Raw genomic sequence first — 15,784 nt, 5'->3', positions numbered from 1 at the left:
TCAACACCGCCTGTGCCTCGTGTACAACCTTAGTCAGCATCGTCGTACGACCATTCTCGCTCTGATCAGAGTTGTTATTTAATCTCAGGTCATTTAGTCAGGGTAGGTCTATTATTATCACACGTAACGAGGTGCAGTGCAAAGCTTTGTTTTACATGCTTTTCACTCAGTTCACACATCCAGGTACAGCAGGCAGTGAAGAAAGCCAATGGCACGTTGGCCTTCATAACAAGAGGAGTTGAGTATAGGAGCAAAGAGGTCCTTCTGCAGTTGTACAGGGCCCTGGTGAGACCACACCTGGAGTACTGTGTGCAGTTTTGGTCTCCTAGTTTGAGGAAGGACGTCCACTTTGGTGGCAAGAACAGGAAGGCAGAGTATTATCTGAATGGTGTCAAGTTAGGAACAGGGGACGTTCAACGTGATCTGGGTGTCCTAATGCATCAGTCACTGAAAGGAAGCATGCAGGTACAGCAGGCAGTGAAGAAAGCCAATGGCCTTCATGTTGGCCTTCATAACAAGAGGAGTTGAGTATAGGAGCAAAGAGGTCCTTCTACAGTTGTACAGGGCCCTAGTGAGACCGCACCTGGAGTACTGTGTGCAGTTTTGGTCTCCAAATTTGAGGAAGGATATTCTTGCTATGGAGGGCGTGCAGCGTAGGTTCACTAGGTTAATTCCCCGAATGGCGGGACTGTCATATGTTGAAAGGCTGGAGCGATTGGGCTTTTATACACTGGAATTTAGAAGGATGAGGGGGGATCTTATTGAAACATATAAGATAATTAGGGGATTGGACACGTTAGAGGCAGGAAACATGTTCCCAATGTTGGGGGAGTCCAGAACAAGGGGCCACACACAGTTTGAGAATAAGGGGTCGGCCATTTAGAACGGAGATGAGGAAGAACTTTTTCAGTCAGAGAGTGGTGAAGGTGTGGAATTCTCTGCCTCAGAAGGCAGTGGAGGCCAGTTCGTTGGATGCTTTCAAGAGAGAGCTGGATAGAGCTCTTAAGGATAGCGGAGTGAGGGGGTATGGGGAGAAGGCAGGAACGGGGTACTGATTGATAGTGATCAGCCATGATCGCATTGAATGGCGGTGCTGGCTCGAAGGGCTGAATGGCCTACTCCTGCACCTATTGTCTATTGTCTATTGTCTATTGTCTCTCTCCCTTAAGAATTTTATATGTTTCTATAAGATCCCCCCTCAGTCTTCTAAATCCCAGCGAGTACAAGCCCAGTCCATCCAGTCTTTCCTCATATGAAAGTCCTGCCATCCCAGGGATCAATCTGGTGAACCTTCTCTGTCCTCCCTCTATGGCAAGAACGTCCTTCCTCAAACTAGGAGACCACAACTGCACACATTACTCCAGGTGTGGTCTCACCAGGGCCCTGTACATCTGAAGAAGGACCTCCTTTCTCCTCTACTCCATAGCAAGGAGGTCCTTCCTCAAACTAGGAGACCACAACTGCACACAGTACTCCAGATATGGTCTCACCAGGGCCCTGTACAACTGCAGAAGGACCTCTTTGCTCCTAAACTCAACTACTCTCGCTATGAAGACCAACGTGCCTTGAGTTCCAGTGAATACAAGCGCAGTCTTTCAACATATGACAGTCACGCCATCCCGGGGATTAACCTGGTGAACCTATGCTGCACTGCCTCAATAGCAAGGACGTCCTTCCTCAAACTAGGAGACCAAAACTGCGCACAATACTCCAGGTGTGGTCTCACCAGGGCCCTGTACAACTGCAGAAGGACCTCTTTGCTCCTAGACTCAATAGCAAGGAGGTCCTTCCTCAAACTAGGAGACCAAAACTCCAGGTGTGGTCTCACCAAGGCCCTGTACATCTGAAGAAGGACCTCCTTGCTCCTAAAGTCAAACTAGGACGTCCTTCCTCAAACTAGGAGACCAAAACTGCACACAGTACTCCAGGTGCGGTCTCACCAGGGCCCTGTACAACTGCAGAAGGACCTCTTTGCTCCTATACTCAACTCCTCTCGCTATGAAGTCCAACATGCCTTGAGTTCCAGTGAACACAAGCCCAGTCTTTCCAATCTTTCCTCGTACGACAGTCCCGCCATCCCGGGGATTAACCTGGTGAACCTACGCTGCACTGCCTCAATAGCAAGGACGTCCTTCCTCAAACTAGGAGTCCAAAACTGCACCCAATACTCCAGGTGTGGTCTCACCAGGGCCCTGTACAACTGCAGAAGGACCTCCCTGCTCCTAAACTCAAATCCTCTTGCTATGAAGGCCAACATACCATTGGCTTTGGAAGATTGTGTGCAGTTTTGGTCTCTAAACTGTGAATGTAGCCGTGACCGTGTGACGTCACTAAACGATGTGACCGTGTGACGTCACTAAACGATGTGACCGTGTGATGTCACTAAACGATGTGACCGTGTGATGTCACTAAACGATGTGACCGTGTGAGATCTTAATCACTGGGTACCGTAAGGGCTAGTGAATGAAACCCAGCAGAGGAGTAGGAATCAGAGGCGGGATCAACAAACCAGCCTCTCGACCCTGAATGCCGCTTGGGCCAGGCTCAAGGGGCTTATAAAGCACCACGAGGTCAGGTATATACTCGGATGACTATATAACCTGCCTCAGATGAGTCTCTGCTGAGTCTTCGCCCTGACAGTTGTTATAAATTGACAAAAGGGGGGAATGAGGAATAAAGATAAAATACGAAGCAAGTCTGATCAAGTCAAGGACTAAAAAGATAGCCGTTTGGGTAAAGGTTAATTAGAAACAATTTTCACTGCTTGCTTTGCTATTGTCTGATATATCTCTGCTCGTAAGCGAGAAGTTGTGAAACCATGGACGGTTGAGAAGTGATTAACACCATAATCACATAATGTTCCAGCAGATACAACAATAGGATGTACGGGACTGGTCGTAACTGGGGACTGGGAAATGCCTACGGGGCTAGTTGTGATTGGATGAACATGTTGGAACAATGTCTCTCAATTGAACAATGCCCCTCAATTGTGCCCCCATCATTCTATTGTTTGGAAACTATATAAACATTGTCTTGGTATGTATGAGTATGTTTGTCCCAGCCTGTTTCGGAGACCGTGAGCTCTGTAGGAGCAGAATTGGAGGAATCATCGCAGCGCTGCATTAAAGGTTTGAATTGAAGAGCAAGTGTTTGGATCAATTATTATTGAACTAGATTGACATAAAGAACCGGAATCGTCACAAGGATACCCAGATCTCTTTGTACTTCCCCATTTCCTAACTTGACACCATTCAGATAATAATCTGCTTTCCTGTTCTTTCCACCAAAGTGGATAGATAACCTCACATTTACCCACATTAAACTGCATCTGACATGCATCTGCCCACTCACACAACCTGTCCAAATCACCCCGCATCCTCATAGCATCATCCTCACGGTTCACACTGCCACCCAGCTTTGTGTCATCCGCAAATTTGCTAATGTTTGAACATTAACAATTGAACGAATAACACATAATGCTCCAAATTAAATTTAAATTGCTTGCTTCAAATCTAAGAAAGAGGCAGTTGATAAACTCTGCTGTGCCCTGCGCCCAGTGGGAAATATTAGTTCCAGTCGGTGAACACGAAGGCTGATTATTATCTGAATGGTGTCTGATTAGGAAGAAGGGGAGGTGCAACGAGACCAAGGCGTCCTTGCATGTCACTCACTGAAAGTAAGCATACAGGTACAGCAGGCAGCGAAGATAGCTCATGGCATGTTGGCCTTCATAGCGACAGGATTTGAGTACAGGAGCAAGGAGGTCACACCCGGAGTATTGCGAGCAGTTTTAGTATTCAAATTTGAGGAAGGCCAGTCTTGCTATTGCGGGAGTGCAGCGTAACCAGGTTCACCAGGTTAATCCCCGGGATGGCGGACTGATGATAAAGAATGAATCGACTGGGCTTAAATTTACTGGAATTTAGAAGGATGAGAGTGGATCGTATAGAAACATGTAAAATTCTTAAGGGATTGGACAGGCAAGATGTAGGGGGGAAATGGCCATTTTGGGTGAGTCCAGAACCAGGACTCACAGTTTAAGAATAAAGGGTAGGCCATTTAAGACTGTGATGAGGAAAAACGTTTTCACCCAGAGAGTTGTGAATATGTGGAATTCTCTGCCACAGAAGGCATTGCTTTCACTGGATGTATTCAAGGGACATGGGGGTCTTGGGGTTAACGGTGTCAAACGATATGGGATATAGGGAGAAGCTAGGAACAGGGTACTGATTCTGGATGATCAATCATCAATGGGCTACTCCTACAACACTTTTCTATGTTTTCTAAGACAAGGTGAAGCTCTGCTCAATCTGCAGTTTATTTTGTGGTGAATGGTATCAGACCAGTCGACAGGTTGATGTTAATCAGACAACAAGGTTTGTCTGGAGGCAAATGACCAACTCATCCTTGTGGCCTGTCCAATCCAGAGAGCGCTGCCACGCACACCGACCATGTCTTTGCCTATTTATCATGAAATGCATGAGAACATGTTTCCCTTCATGCTGTGTACATCTGGTACACGTAGAAACTGAAAAAAACACTTTACTTAAGCAGTTGACAGGCAGACGTTTGAGCTAATCTTGGTCTTGGTCTTGGTTATTGGTCCTCCAAAATATTCCAAATGGAATTTAAACTGGAGGTGGCAGAGTATGGACTTAAGCAAGAAGGGCTTCTTGGAGAAGAGCTGCCTGAAGTGTAGTTGCGTCAGGTTGAGTAACTATAGTAGTGTGAAGACTATTCCATGCTTTCATTGTGCGAGGGAAGCATGAATTGCTATACATATCTGTCTTGATAGCTGGGATCTCAAATTGAATCGAATGCCATCATCTACTCCTGATGGGTTTGGGTTTGGTGTAGATGTGGTAATCTATGTCGAGCTGACCATTTAACATTTTGTAAAAACAGGTCAAACGGCGGGCTTTACGTCTGTCTTGGAGAGTGTTCCACCCCAATAAATTTCGAAGTTCGGTAACACTCGCTTCTCTCTCACAGGTATTTGTAACAAAACGAGCTGCCTGCCTTTGGACACGTTCGATCGAAGAAATGTTTTTAATTGTGTATGGGTCCCATGCTGCAACTGCCTAGTCCAAAAGTAGTCTGAAGCAGTCCCGTAGTCCTGGCTTGCCCAAACTCCCCCGACAGCTCCGAAACCTGTTTCCGGGCAACAATTCAAGTCAAGTCAATTCAAGTTTATTTGTCACATACACATACACGATGTGCAGTGAAATGAAAGTGGCAATGCCTGTGGATTGCGCACAAAAAAGAATTACAGTTACAGCATATAAATAAAGTTAATAAGTTACTATCGTGTAGACAAAAATTTAGTCTCTGGAGTTATAAAAGTTGACAGTCCTGATGGACTGTGGGAAGAAACTCCGTCTCATCCTCTCCGTTTTCACAGCGTGACAGCGGAGGCGTTTGCCTGATCGTAGCATCCGGAACACTCCGTTACTGGGATGGCAGGGGTCCCTCATGATCTTGCTTGCTCTGAATCTGCACCTCCTGATCTATAGGTCCTGCAGGGGGACGAGTGTAGTTCCCATAGTACGTTCTGCCGAACGCACTACTCTCTGCAGGGCCATCCTGTCCTGGGCAGAGCTGTTCCCAAACCAGACTGTAATGTTGCCGGACAGGATGCTTTCTACAGCCCCAGAGTAGAAGCAATGAAGGATCCTCAGAGACACTCTGAATTTCCTCAGTTGTCTAAGGTGGTAAAGGCGCTGCTTTGCCTTCCCCACCAGTGCGGCAATGTGCGTTGCCCATGTCAGATCCTCTGTGATGCGGACTCCCAAGTATTTAAAACTGCTCACCCTATCCACAGTAGACCCATTTATCTCCAGTGGCGTGTACGTCCTTGGATGTTTAGCCCTTCTGAAGTCCACAATCAGCTCCTTCGTTTTAGTGACATTCAAGAGGAGGCTATTGTCCTGACACCAGAGTGCCAGATCAGCCACCTCCTCCCGGTAGTGAGATATCCTGGGTAAGGGTGTACATGTATTCAAAGGAAGTACATTTATTCAATGTTATCATTGAGGTCAGTGATGGGTATGGATAAACAGTGACATTATCAGTGCGGTCAGTGGTGCGTCGGTAACAGCAATCACATTATCAGTGTGGTCAGTAATGGGTCTGGATAAGCAGTGACATTATCAGTGTGGGACAATAACTGCTGATGCTGGTACAAAATCGAAGGTATCACAAAATGCTGGAGTAACAGCAGGTCAGGCAGCATCTAGGAGAGAGGGAATGGGTGACGTTTCGGGTCGAGACCCTTCTTCGGACTGATGTCAGGGGGCGGGACAAAGAAAGGATATAGGTGGAGACAGGAAGACAGTGGGAGAACTGGGAAGGGGAGGGGAAAGAGGGGGGAAATAGAGAGACACAGGAACTATCTAAAGTTGGAGAAGTCAAAGTTCATACCATTGGGCTGCAAGCTGCCCAAGCGAAATATGAGGTGCTGTTCCTCCAATTTCCAGTGGGCCTCACAATGGCACTGGATGAGGCCCATGACAGAAAGGTCAGACTCGAAATGGGAGGGGAGTTGAAGTGCTCAGCCACAGGGAGATCAGGTTGGTGAAGGCGGACTGAGCAAAGGTTTATTTGACACATTTTTACGACACATAATTTGACACATTATCAGTGTGGTCAGTGATGGGTCTTGATAAGCCGTGCCATTATCAGTGTGGTCAGTGGTGGGTCTGGACAAGCCGTGACATTATCAATGTGGTCAGTGATGGGTCCGGATATGGGTCCGGATGGTTTCAGGTCGACACCCTGCATCAGACTGACAAGTAAGAAGGATCTCGAACCGAAACGTCACCTATAACTTTTTTTAGAGATGCTGCCTGCCGGCTGAGGTACTCCAGCATTTTGTGTCTATCTTCGACTTAATTGCTGTGCGCATTTGTCAAGTAATTGTAGAGTGCATACCCCCTTTCACGGCGCGAACTGAGACACGTTGAAACGGAAAGATGCAGTTTTGAGATCAGAGACAGAAATTTCTTGACCAGCCGAACATAGACTTCCAACGTCTATATTTATTTCCCTGACTGATGAGGGTCGATGCCTTAAATCCTCTGCACCACCTATTTACCTGTGATGCCTCTTACACAGATCTGTGAAAGTTTAATCCATCTGCTCGACCAAACTCCCCAGTGAAGGTCAGGACCTGAATTGACTTCCCAAAATAAACACTTCCCACTTCTCTGAAATAAGCCCCATCAGCTGCCCGATTCCTCAGCTGAAAAAAACCTCCCTGCGATAATTCTTGACAACCATCTAAACTGGCTGCAAAGAGAAACCAGGTAACTATGGACAAGTCATACTAGCATGCTAACTAATGCGCCCCCCCCCACCGACCTTTAAACCTTTAACTAATGCGCCCCCCCCCCGTACCTTTAAGAAATGCGCTCCCCCCCGGACCTTTAACTAATGCGCTCCCCCCACGGACTAACTAATGCCCCCCCGGACCTTTAACTAATGCGCTCCCCCCGAGACCTTTAACTAATGCGGCCCCCCCAACCCCCAAAACTTTAGCTGATGCGCTCCTCCCACGGATCTTTAACTAATGCACTCCCCCACCCACCCCCCCCCAGACCTCTAACCGATGCGCTTCCCCCCACGGACCTTTAACTAATGCGCCCCCCCTCCGGACCTTTAACTAATGCGCACCCCTCCCCCCGGACCTTTATCTAATGCGCCCTCCCCCCGGAACTTTAATACGCTCCCCCCCGGACCTTTAACTAATGCGCTCCCACCGCCCCCCTCGGACCTTTAACTAATGCGCTCCCCCCCGGACATTTAACTAATGCGCCCCCCCGGGCCTTTAAATAATGCGCTCCCCTCCCCCGGATCTTTAACTAATGCGTTCCCCTCCCCCGGACCTTTAACTAATGCACGCTTTCCCCACCCCCGGGAGCACCGCCGGCTGTCCCGCCGTGCCTCGCGCCTGACATTCCTGACCGCCGGGAGGTGTAGTCGCCTCTTCCGCTCCAAGAGGGGAGGGAACCCTGCCGGCTGACGGGACGGCCGTGCTCAATGCCTTCCTCCCCCTTAACTCTCCCCTTCCCTCTCCCCTTTCCTCTCCTCTTTCCAATGGGGGTAGGGGGCGAGGTGAGGGGTGGGGGTGACGAGAGCGTCAGGTGGGAGGATGGGGAGGAGGAAGGGGGAAGGAGAAGGAGGGAGGAGGAGAGGGAGAGGGGAGGGTGAGGAAGGGGGGGTGGAGGGGGTGGGGATGGAGTGGGTGAGGGGGGTATGGGGAAGAGGAGCGGGTATGGGGGGAGGAGGAGGGTGATGGAGCTGTGAGGGGGGGTGGGGTGAGGAGGAGTACGGGGATCGCGTAGGTGAGAAGGGGTGGGGGAGGCGGAGGTGTGGGGGAGGAGGAGGAGGGGGTTGGGGGGGAGGAGGGGGCCGAGTAGGTAAGGGGGTGGTGGGTGGGGATGGAGGAGTGGGGGGTGGGAGGAGAATGGGGGGAGGGGGTGATGGAGGCGGGGTTAGGAGGAGGAGGGTGGTTCAAGTGGATGGAGGGGATGTTGGGAACTTTTTGGAAATTAGTAATCACTCAGTAAAGATGATAGAAGGGCACCATTGCCTAGACTTACCTTTCAAACAAGAAAGTGTTAGTCTGCCGATTAACCGCTGCATTGCAGAACAACGCCTTTAGGATCTGAAACGCGTTTGGCAAGAATACAAAATTTCATGAAGAATATACACCTTTCCTCACGGAGATGATTAATAATGGTTATGCTGAAATGGAACTAGAAGGCCAGCTGAATCGATGTGATGGAGAGCTTTGGTACATCCCACACATTGGGGGTATCATTCAAATAAAGGAACTTTAAGAGTGCTCTTCGACTGTGCTACGGTTTTCAAGGGTAAATCACTTAATTTTCACCTGCTGCAAGATCCAGACCGAACGAACTCAATCATCGGAGTTCTTTTCGGATTCAGATGAGCGCCGGTGGCTTTGATGGCAGATATCAAGGCAATGTTTCATCAGGTCAAGGTATCGGAAAAGCATGTTAACTCCTTGCGATTCCTATGGTGGCCGGATGGTGATGCACCACAAGATCTCGTTGAATACAGGAGTAGTGTCATCACCAAGTTATACAAACTTCGCATTGAGGAAAAGCGCCGAGGACAATGAAGCTCACTTTCCAGAAGAAGTGACAAACACCGTAAAGAGCTATTTCTATGTGGACGATTGTTTAAAATCCATGTCGATGGAACAGGAAGCAATCCAAATGGTAAAACATCTGACTTCCCTCTCCAATAAGGGAGGATTCATGCTATCGAAATGGATCAGCAACAGCCGTGCTGTATTGGAAACCATTCCACTAGATAACAGATCCAAGGAGACCCGGGAGTTGGATTTGAACAAAGACAATCTGCCCATGGAGAGAGCTTTGCGATTGCACTGGTGCGTTGAAACAGATGTATTCAAGTTCATAATTTCGATTCAAGAACGACCATGTACAAGACGGAGAATCCTGTCCGTGCTTGGTTCTCTTTACGACGCGTTGGGATTTCTTGCACCATTTACACTACCAGCCAAGTAATTTTTACAAGATGTCTGCAAGAAGAAATTTGAATGGGATGAGAGTACAATGCAAATCTTCTCTCAGCGATGGACAGAGTGGTTAGTAGATCTCGACAAGATCTCGGAGTTCAGGGTGGACCGGTGTATGAAGCCTACAAACTTTGGCCGAATCAAATTTGCACAGCTGCATTATTTGTCTGACGCAAGTGAAAATTCTTACGGTACAGTTTCATATCTAAGACTGGAAACTGATAACAATGAAGTACATGCTGCATTCTTAATGGGAAAGGCCAGAGTGGCACCAATGAAGCAAATGACCAGAATGGAGCTTGCAGCCGCTGTCTTAGCTGTCAGAATTTACATATTACTGCAAACAGAACAGCAGCTTAAGCTGGAGGAATCTACCTTCTGGACTGATAGCATGACAGTGCTTAAGTACATCAACAATGAAAACAAACGCTTCCTAACATTGGTAGCAAACAGGATCTCTTTTGTAAGGGATGCTACTAATGTATCACAGTGGAAGTATGTTAATACCAAGGAAAATCTCTAGATGAAACCTCGAGAGGATTAACAGCAAACCGATTCTGGAGCAGTAAGAGATGGATCAGTGGGCCAGAGTTTCTCTGTAAAACAGAGCGAGAATGGCCAAGGTTTAACCTAGAAACTGAAATCTCTGCTAACATTACTGAGATCAAGCAAGACATCTCAGTGAACGCCATTATCAAGGATCCATTGGATTGAACAAACTATTTAATAAACAATAGACAATAGACCATAGACAATAGGTGACGGAGTAGGCCATTCGGCCCTTCGAGCCAGCACCACCATTACATGTGATATATTACCATTTATCCTCATGGAATAAGTTAAAAGCTGTGGTAGCTTGGTTTCTTAAAGTAAATACAATGCTTTTGCAGCGGACTCGTAAGAGAAAGGAAACTCGGGCTGCTATGAGCAGCCTTGAAACAGATTCTGACAAGCTGAAAGAAAAGGTTGACAAAGAGATGCAAGTCTTTAAGGCCTCATACCGGGGACAATGCTCATGTCATGATAATCTTGTTAAGGCAGAAAATGCAGCCTTCTCTTTCTGTCAAAGACAAGGATACAAGGAAGCGCTATCAACATTAAAATCTGGTGAGCATGATGTTAAAAGAAGTTGTCATTTATATAGGCTTGATCCAATACTGGATAAAGGAATTCTGAGACTAGCTGGTCGCCTGAATAAACTTGCGATGCCTGAAGAGGCTAAGCATCCTATTATTCTCTCGAAGAACTTTCATATTTCAACATTGCTGTGACGCCATATTTATGAACAGATCGGGCATTGAGGAAGAAGTCACATGTTGTCGCAACTTCGTAAGCTTTTATTGTTCCGTTTAATATCTATTGATAATTGCTTCGGTGTATACGGAGAACAATTAGGGGCCGATGTGTAGGAGCCAATTACGCTTAAATTGGTTACTATCATTATATTATGGCTTTGTTTAATATTTCTAGTTTCTGTTTTTTTGTTGTTGCATGTTTGTGGGTGTGATTTGATACGTAATGAGGAGTGCCTACATCTGAGGAGGCTACCGTAGCCAGAGAGATTGGGTGTCAGTTCAGTCTCGGAGGATGGAGAGAATACAGTTTTTAACCATACGACCACACTACCACAACCACGAACACACGACTACACAATCTCGACTGTATTGTTTCCAGAAGAAACAGTTGATAAGAACGAAAAGTTATGAATTACTCTTTTGATGTGTGCTACGTTAATAAAGACCAATTAGTCAAGAAACAGCGTTTGGAGTATTTGTTTTTGTTATCTCAGAGTGCGGTGTTTGCATCAGCCATACCTCCACTCCATCCCGAGCAGTAATGGCTATCGAAGTTGGACTTTGAGACGGTATAGAAACTGCCATTATATAAAATATTATAAAATATACATTGCCCCGCTTAGCTACTCCAGTGTTTTGTGTTTATCTTTGGCATAAACCAGTAATTGCAGATGCTTGTTATTATCTTCGAAGGTAATATTTTATCAGCGTCGATATTCAATGGAACTGGGATTAATGGAAGGAAGGGAGTGTGTGAGAAGCACGCCTGGACCGGGGACTGTTGGAGCAGATGCGGTTATCAAGGCAGGGAAGCAGCATTATATCACCACTACTATTCGTGGTCAAAAATGTGAGGAAGAAATGTCGAATGGAAATTCAAACGAATATTTCAGTATCTGTCTTGCAATATCAGGGACACCGTGGCGTGAATGATGATTTATTTTTGGAAATAAAATACGATAGCTGGAGTGGTAGATGGGATCAATGGTGATACTCATCGAAATCACACCAACATTAAATGAAATAACCTAGTGTCATGGACCATCAATTCATTGGAAAGCATGAATTCTTACTTTCAGTGAAACATACATAAAGTGCTGGTGTAACAGAGGGTCAGGCAGCATTTTTGGAGAACGTGTGGAGATGACAGCGGTAGAGTTGCTGCTTTACAGCGAATGCAGCGCCGGAGACTCAGGTTCGATCCTGACTACGGATGCTGCACTGTAAGGAGTTTGTACGTTCTCCCCGTGACCTGCGTGGGTTTTCTCCGAGATCTTCGGTTTCCTCCCACACTCCAAAGACGTACAGGTTTGTAGGTTAATTGGCTGGTTAAATGTAAAAATTGTCCCTAGTGGGTGTAGGATAGTGTTAATGTACGGGGATCACTGGGCGGCACGGACTTGGAGGGCCGAAAAGGCCTGTTTCCGGCTGTATATATATATGACTAGGTTAATTCCCGGAATGGCGGGACTGTCGTATGTTGAAAGGCTGGAGCGATTGGGCTTGTATACACTGGAATTTAGAAGGATGAGGGGGGATCTTATTGAAACATATAAGATAATTAGGGGATTGGACACATTAGAGGCAGATAACATGTTCCCAATGTTGGGGGAGTCCAGAACAAGGGGCCACAGTTTGAGAATAAGGGGTAGGCCATTTAGAACGGATATGAGGAAGAACCTTTTCAGTCAGAGGGTGGTGAAGGTGTGGAATTCTCTGCCTCAGAAGGCAGTGGAGGCCAGTTCGTTGGATGCTTTCAAGAGAGAGCTGGATAGAGCTCTTAAGGATAGCGGAGTGAGGGGGTATGGGGAGAAGGCAGGAACAGGGTACTGATTGAGAGTGATCAGCCATGATCGCATTGAATGGCGGTGCTGGCTCGAAGGGCTGAATGGCCTACTCCTGCACCTATTGTCTATTGTCTATTGTCTATTGATATGATATGACGTTTCGGATAGTGACCGTTATTCAGACTCCTTTTTCAGCGACCCGCTTTGTTTTTTTACTCGATCCTCAAGTTATTTGCTTGTCATCTCCCATGGTGCAGTCAATGGCTGTGACGCAAGGTGTTTGTTTCTTGAGCGTCACTAATGATGATCAGCAGGTATGAGTTCTTGTCGCTGGAGACCTATCGCTCTGTATATCTCGGTGCGCACCAGAAGGCAGGGCCACAGAGCTGCGGCGATGACGGACTGACGGAGCTACAGGAGTTAATTGTGTCTCACAGCTGTGGGATATCCATTGATCTATCGAATTGAACATATATATTACCCTACCATAGCGACTGTCGCTGTTTTCGGTAATTTGTTTTGTCTTTGATTTTCATGTACGTGCTCATGCTGTGAGACATTCCGTGAAGTACTCCGGCGCTGCCGACGTTAAACAAACATTTTATTTCTGTTTCAATAATTAACTTGTTTAATTTCGTCAGATATCCATTTTCCTTCTGTAACTGCCGCAGTGTGTACGTCATGCCCGTTGTTTATCCTGGACTGCGCCACTCTCTCTACATCCTCGCCACCGCGCCACAGTCAGTACTGCCGATGTCGCACAGTTCCGGAGATGCAGGTTCAATCTCCACATGTGCAATGTTTCATCGGTCGTCCTCCGACTCCGCGCTATTCCTGGCTGCGCTCGTCTTTCCTCCCACGTGCAGTTGACCTGCCTATTAATGGTTCTCCCACTACAATACGGGCCTGAGTGTGGATGGATGCTGCAATCTGGTGGGCAGTTGATGAGAATTTGGACGGAATTAAAAGCTGTGACCCTAATATACATTGGCGTTTGATGGGTTGCGTGCGCACCGTGACCCAAACGCTGCAGTCTCTGAGCATTTTCGGGTCATTTGGTCAACGCATCCAAGTTTGAAAACCTTCCAATCAGACAATGTTGCTCAGATACATTTGTGCAGGTCTTGTGTCAGTAATATTTCTTCTCCCCTTCACAGTGAACCTGTTGGCGATAGTGATACTCTGTCGAGGTAAATGCGGTCTCTCCAAATGCATCACACGCTACCTGGTGGCCATGGCAGCGTCTGATCTCCTGGTCGGCATCACTGATCCGTTTCTACGTCAGACTATTCTATTTCACTTCCCTTATTCTTTTCTCAACATTACTCCCGTGTGCACGACTGTCACATTCCTGGTCTTTGCAACCACCGCGGTCTCTGTCTGGCTGACGGTAGCCTTCACCTTCGATCGGTTTGTGGCCATTTGTTGTGAGAAGCTGAAAATAAAATATTGTACCGAGAGAACGGCGGCTGCAGTTATCGGGGCAGTGATTGTGCTGGGCTGTTTGGAGAATATACCCAGGTGTTTTGCGATAGATCCTGGCTACGAGTTTGATAATGTTCCCTGGCTGTGCTACATTAAACCCACCTTCTATACATCGTCTGCATGGATCGCATATCATGTCACACACCGCGTTCTGACCCCTTGTCTCCCGTTCTTTCTGATCCTTCTGCTCAATGTGCTGACGGTCAGGCGGATTGTAGCGGCCTGCAGAGTCCGCAGGGGTCTCCGGGGCCGCAGCAACGGAGAGAATGACAAGGACCCGGAGATGGAGAACCGCAGGAAATCCATTGTTTTACTCTTTAGTATCACGGGCTCTTTCATATTGCTGTGGGCAACACAAGCTGTCTTTTACATCTTTACGGGTATTGCGAAAATCGGATATGACTTCTCCCCCACCGGTTATTACAGTATCACGAGAACCACGTCGATGCTTTTACAGCTTCTCAGTACCTGCACCAACACGTGTATATACGTGGTGACCCAGAGTAAATTCAGACAGGAGCTGATGAACGCGGTGAAATTCCCACTCAGGGTAATTCGTGCACTTGTTCACTCATAAAGACATGCTACACACACAAACAAAAACAAGCTCTTTAACCCTTCGATCCGCGCCGTCAATCTATCACCCATTTTTCACTAATTCCACTTTGATAACCGCATCCTTACACACTGAGGGCAGGTTATGGAATACGTGCGGAATTCAGAGTCACAAAGCACGGAATCTGGTCCTGGGGCTCAGCTCCTCCATGCTCCATCGACGTGAGTCCCATTTGCCTGCGATTGCCCATCATTCATCGTAACCATTCCGATTCAAGCATCCTGCCGTCGTGTATTTTAATGAGTTGAACCCTCCCCCTGCAGATGCTGTTTTAAATCGAAGGTAGACACAAAATGCTGGAGTATCTCCGCGGGTCAGGCAGCATCTCTGGAGAGAAGGAATGGGTGACATCACGAAATTGATGCAAATGCTCATTTGCCCTATCTCTTGAACTTGAGTTTGATATGATTGCATTTGTGTATTATTTGTTATCTGTTTTGTTTCAATAACATAATTTTTAAAAACCCTTTCGGGTTCAGCGCGGTACACGTAATAAATTAAAAAAACATAATTCTGCATTCTGAACTGTGGTTTATATATTTTTACGCTGACCGGTGCATTTGTACATAGAATATGGAAATGTACCATAGCGCAGGAAAAATAAGTTCGGCCCATCATTTCTTGGCCGAACATGATGTCAAGATATATTTATGTCATCTGTTTACGCATGATGCAAATCCCGCAAGTCTTTGTTTGTCCACGTGCTGATACAAATGCCTCATAGAAGCCATGATACAACCAACCTCCACCACCTGCACTAGAAGAGCGTTTCAGGGACGCGAAACCCTCTGGTTAAAAGAAACACGTGTCCCAGACAGCTCAATTGAACATTAATCTTTTTCTTAAAGCTGTGCCTTCTGGTCTTTGCATGTTCACCAATTTTGTTGACGCGATACTGCCAATCTCCGGCTTGGGACCCCGGAACTGGAGTAATCCAGACCGCTGTGCCAGGGCGCGGACACTGTTTAGTCCAGGTTGTTTTCTTTGCGACATGGAGGTCGCCACCGATATCTGTGTAATCCACGCCCCCTTC

At 46.9% G+C, this 15,784-nt stretch overlaps 1 protein-coding gene across 1 annotated transcript; it reads left to right on the top strand.

Moving 5' to 3' along the window:
- The first annotated feature begins 13,746 nt into the window (after positions 1–13,746).
- LOC144611071 (putative G-protein coupled receptor 139) lies at positions 13,747–14,712 on the top strand. The gene has a single exon (XM_078430154.1). The coding sequence runs from the start codon at positions 13,747–13,749 to the stop codon at positions 14,710–14,712; it is 966 nt and encodes a 321-aa protein (XP_078286280.1).
- Positions 14,713–15,784: the final 1,072 nt, after the last annotated feature.

The sequence above is a fragment of the Rhinoraja longicauda genome, chromosome 39, assembly GCF_053455715.1.
Source record: "Rhinoraja longicauda isolate Sanriku21f chromosome 39, sRhiLon1.1, whole genome shotgun sequence".
NCBI lineage: Eukaryota > Metazoa > Chordata > Chondrichthyes > Rajiformes > Arhynchobatidae > Rhinoraja > Rhinoraja longicauda.
Note: the sequence above shows the minus strand (reverse complement) of the source record. Positions and strands in the feature narration are given on the sequence as shown.

Bases quoted from the DNA above. Each gene is read 5' to 3' on its own strand.
- LOC144611071 (XM_078430154.1), top strand. From the start codon at position 13,747: ATGTTGCTCAGATACATTTGTGCAGGTCTTGTGTCAGTAATATTTCTT.